Source organism: Asterias rubens, chromosome 3 (assembly GCF_902459465.1).
Source record: "Asterias rubens chromosome 3, eAstRub1.3, whole genome shotgun sequence".
NCBI classification, from domain to species: domain Eukaryota; kingdom Metazoa; phylum Echinodermata; class Asteroidea; order Forcipulatida; family Asteriidae; genus Asterias; species Asterias rubens.
The window spans coordinates 856,374-861,053 of NC_047064.1; the positions used below are offsets into that span (position 1 = coordinate 856,374).

General features: G+C 40.6%; 1 protein-coding gene across 2 annotated transcripts; it reads right to left on the minus strand.

Annotated features, from left to right (window-relative positions):
- Positions 1–311: 311 nt before the first annotated feature.
- Positions 312–4,680, minus strand: LOC117288454 (major facilitator superfamily domain-containing protein 6-like). Of its 2 annotated transcripts, none has more exons than XM_033769322.1 (4): positions 4,489–4,680; positions 2,110–3,694; positions 1,395–1,556; positions 312–1,135 (listed from the first exon to the last, which is right to left on the minus strand). In XM_033769322.1, exons 2-4 carry the CDS (start codon positions 3,635–3,637, stop codon positions 909–911), a joined length of 1,917 nt encoding a protein of 638 aa, XP_033625213.1. In that variant the 5' UTR covers positions 3,638–3,694; positions 4,489–4,680; the 3' UTR covers positions 312–908. The 2 variants fall into 2 exon arrangements, with proteins under 2 accessions (XP_033625213.1, XP_033625214.1); XM_033769323.1 differs by lacking the exon at positions 4,489–4,680 and adding an exon at positions 4,253–4,358.

Consider the following 4,680-nt stretch of genomic DNA (forward strand, 5'->3'; position numbering starts at 1 on the left):
TGGTAATGGAAAAGTATATCATGTTGTATCCACTTAAATTTGAATCTGAGAAGCGATACTGACAGTAACGTTTCACAGAATGTGTATTCCAGTTACGGTTTATTATTCCTGCATGCGTGGACAGAATCACTCCGGGTTTTCGGATCTCTTAAAAACGCGGCAAGATTTTGGGTCCTCAAGACTGACCCGGAGATTTTTAGAGAGTAAGTATGAAACATCCTTATGAAACAGTTATTGAGGATTTTTGGTGATATCCACTGAATTTCGAGTATGCCATGCCTCAAGTCATAAACGTAAACGTACTAATTTAATCATAAGACCCGACTTGAACCAAGTCTATACGAGAAAGTGCACATAAAATTATGGCAATAAATTGTTATTGTTATAATCAACTATTTATATCAATTTTTAGTTGAGAGGTTTTCAATGAATTTAGTCTTCAACAAATCATGAGTTACTGACCAAATAAATTTTAGGGTTACTTTTATATCAGTACATTGCAATTATGTGTTACTTATGTTAGTTTATACTGTAAAGCCTTTGATATGTGAAGATGCTACCGTCTCGACTGCAAAACCGCGACAGACATTTTAACGACTTGCCCTTGAGTCTAGTAAAGACTTTCAAAGAATTTCGCCTCGGCAACATCATTTTAAACCCTTTAAAATCCGTTGTGAAATAGATTTCTGTGAAAATAAATAAAATACATCCCGCTAGTCATATTGAAAATCATTAACAGTTGTTTAAAATACGCGCGTCTCTTAAGTTATTACGACGTTTCGACTACCGCGTCTTCGATATTGAGTACCTCAAGTGTACGTTAAGAAGACTTGAGAAGTTGAGACACAATATTTCTACAGTTGTTTGGGTCATTTTCACCGAAAGTAGTGATACTTGAGAGGTCTCCGTCATTCTGTTCCGCTTCCATCCAAATCGCTATCCTCCTCTAAACGCGAGGTGGCGCCCTCATCTTCGCGAGTTAAATCCGTCTCTTGAGTCACCTGCGAGAGGGCGTCCTCCTCATCATCTGTTTTGTCTTTCTCATCGTTACCATTCTCCATGTATTGAACAAAAGCAAAGATGAGAACCACGACCAGGTAAGACACTCCTATACCTCGGAAGGCAGTGACGGTACCTGGTGAGAATAACAAGACATTTCTTTACACATCTCTCTAAAAAGTGGAACTGTAATTTGTACTGTGCGTACTGTGACGCATTTATGGTTAATTTTGACCCATTTCCTGGTCATACTGACCCGAATATGGGTCCAGCACTACGGGACTCGGAATCCAGGTCAATTCTGTTTATAGTTGTTAAAGTGTACCGTAATTGAGCCAAACAACAAGTAGCACATAACATAGGAAACTAGACTACGTAAACTGGTTTCTACTCACCGTACGACGATATGATCAAGCCGCCGAAGATAGCTCCACATCCACGGCCTAATCCGTGGTACACACCCTGGAGAATTCCTTGGGCAGACGAGCGATTCTTCTGGGAGGTGGCTGCTCCGATGTAAGATGTACTAGCAGCCCATATAGCAGCATGGGTTAATCCTGGTCGTTGGAAATATAAACAAAGTGTGTTCGGTATAGAAACACCGTCTCCAAAGATCATGCATGGAATTTCAAACAATTTGCCAAAAGAACCCACATTGTTACAAGACAGTAGTCTTCAAGACGTTGACAAACAAATTTGAAATGAAATACAGCAAGAGTGATAGATTATTGAAAGAACGTATACTCATTATGAGTTTAAAATTTTTTACAAAATTAATCATTTTTCTCTCTGCCCTCATCAAAAAGTAAAGACGACAACTTATCAACATTGACAACGTACCTAAATAAACAGAATCCGATGTCACTGTTGATCCACAAACTAATTTTGAGTGAAACTAAGTAACAATGACGATTCGTTTAAGAGCCTCCGCAACGTGCGAGCTATTCCATGTAGCCCTTGATGCTTTATACTGCGAACCTTGCCAAGCAAAGTTTCAATTTTAGTACTTAGTATTGCAAAAAAATGGAAATAAACTTTTGAAACATTGAGCATTTTAAAATTTTTAGTTCAGCAGTTCTATAAATATTGGAAACCTTTTGCCAACCTTACCTTGTAAAGATTCCACAACGAGCACCCACCATGGATTCACCAGCCACGAGATGACAATAAACCGAACTGCAAAACACATCAATCCCAAACATATCAATGGAATATGACCCATCTTCCGTATCAACCAACTACTAAAGAAATATCCAGTCACTTCAGATGAATGATTGACCATAGATGCAACTCCAAACAGTGTCGGTGGTCCTCCAAGCTCCTTGAGATGCCAATAGAGAAATGTAAAGAGGAACCCAAACCCGAAGCCTGCAAACCAGACGACGTACAACACAGTTCCGTATTTGACGCTGGCGTACAAGCCAAGAACCTCGCTGTATTTCGGCTCCCCATCGTCGCTGTTTTCAAGGACCAATTGTTTCTTCTTCTTACTGGTGTATGTTTCTTTGCGTTTTCCACTGGTATTAACCTGTTGCAACAGAATCAATTCATCGGACGATTGATCTTTGTACGTTGTGAGTTTCTTCTTTTCCGCTGCTTGGTACGTGAAAGAAAGTTGAGTGGCTATGAAGAATGAACATGTGATCAGCACAGCATACGTACCAAAACAAATGAGGTAATTTTCCTTTTCTTGCATCGCATAACCATCACATTCTACACTCACTATCTTGGTCCTTTCTAAGATCAGGCCTTCAAGAAACATGATAAGACCCCAGGCCAAGGAGCCAAACATTCTCTGGCGACCGTATAACTCCATCCTTTGGTGGCCGAGGTAACCCAGGGTGGCCGAGTCGGCAAGGGTGATAGTTGGTGAGCTGAAGAACTCGCCAACAATCATCAACAGAAGAAGTAGAATAAATACACTTTTAGTGTTCTCATATTTGTACTTGATAAAAGTCAATGTACGATCCAAGGGTTTTTTGGCTTTAATTGGAGGCGTGGAAACACTGTTCTCATCGGTAGTAAACAGCTCATTTCTTTGAGTGAATGACTCGTTAAGAAAACTTACATCGTCTAGAAGTATATTCGAATATTTTCTCTTCTTGACAGAAATGTCAACCACTTCCACATGTCCTTTAGGGACACTTTTAACGTGAGTTATCCTGACGCCAGTACTATCCACAACAACAGTAATATTAGGGTTGGTAGTATTCAACATGACACAAACTGTATTCCCAGGTTCGATGAAAGCTACAGCTTCAGTGAACACCAACCACGAAACGAGTGAAAGTAACAAGATAAACTTAGCCTTACGCCATGTATCAGCCACCGCACCCCACATTGGCGCAGCACAGAACTCCACAAATGGTCTGATACCAACGAGGATACCACTCTCAGTAGCAGTGAGACCCAGTTGCTTGAAGTAGACTGCGATGAGTGGATACAAGCTTCCGTAAGAACCGTAGAAGGTGAAATAGAAGATCTTACAGAGGAGGAGGTCTGGATTAAGTCTACCAAAGCAGTATCCTTTGTATCTTTTCCCTGAGGATGAAGACGCATCATCGTCTTCATCTTCTGTTTCAGTGTCTACAACATCCTTCCTCTCAATGACTAGAGTATCGTCTCCAGGGTTATACATCGTTTATCTCAGATGTAGCTATGTCTTTAACAACTCCAACCAACTCGACAGAGCTACCTGTATTCAGGAAAGAAACAGTGGAATAATTTAAAACTTATAACCAGTAGCAATATGAAAACAACCCCAATGTACAAACATGACAAGCATAATGTATAGCGTTACTCAGTGTACGGCAAGCGTGTGCCACGACACCCCCCCCCCCACCCGACCGATCCGATCCCCCTCCCCCCCCCACACTACAAATTTAACAAAACAATAAATTGTTAAAAGGAAAATAAATAAAGTTGGGAAGTTTCCGTATGGCGCCACCACTTTTTCATTCGAAATAAAATAATATAGTATCTAGTTTACCTGATTGATATATCCCTTTTTGTAAAAATGAGTGAAAAAGTGGTGGCGCCATACGGAAAGTTATCCAATATATCTTATTATATAGCCTAATTATGTCTAGATTACACCAGAAATCACCCAGTGTGAAACACATTCGGGGTCCTTAAGCGGGCCTGGACCCAACGCCATAAGGCTTTAAACATTGCTCTGTGCTCACAAGGGTGTGGCATACTTGTACTACTTGAACCCTTCCCATTTCCAAAATGAATCAATATTATCTCAAACCTGTAGATGTTCTGAATATGAACCATAACTGTAAATACAGTCGGCAAAGCATCCCAATGGAAACACCAACTTCTACACTCATGTACAACACATTGTTGTAGGCCTACACAACCGACACCCCATGAAGGCTGTACATGTACTATGATTGTGCACTGATGTTCCTTACACTGTGGTTGATTTTCAAACAACCCATGACACAAAATGGATTCATTGTTTACCAACAAATTTGTACTCACCCTGTTTGTTGCCAAAATAAAGCGCTTGGACAAAACCGTAGCTCCGTTCTTCTGATGAGTTTTCCCTGCCACGGAATTCTGTCACTGTAGACAGACTTCTTACTAAACTCGGCACCGGTGAATTGGGCCTGTATGACCTACCTCTTGCTTTAAACACCTACATGTACAGTGCATAAATCTAAAGCACCCCAC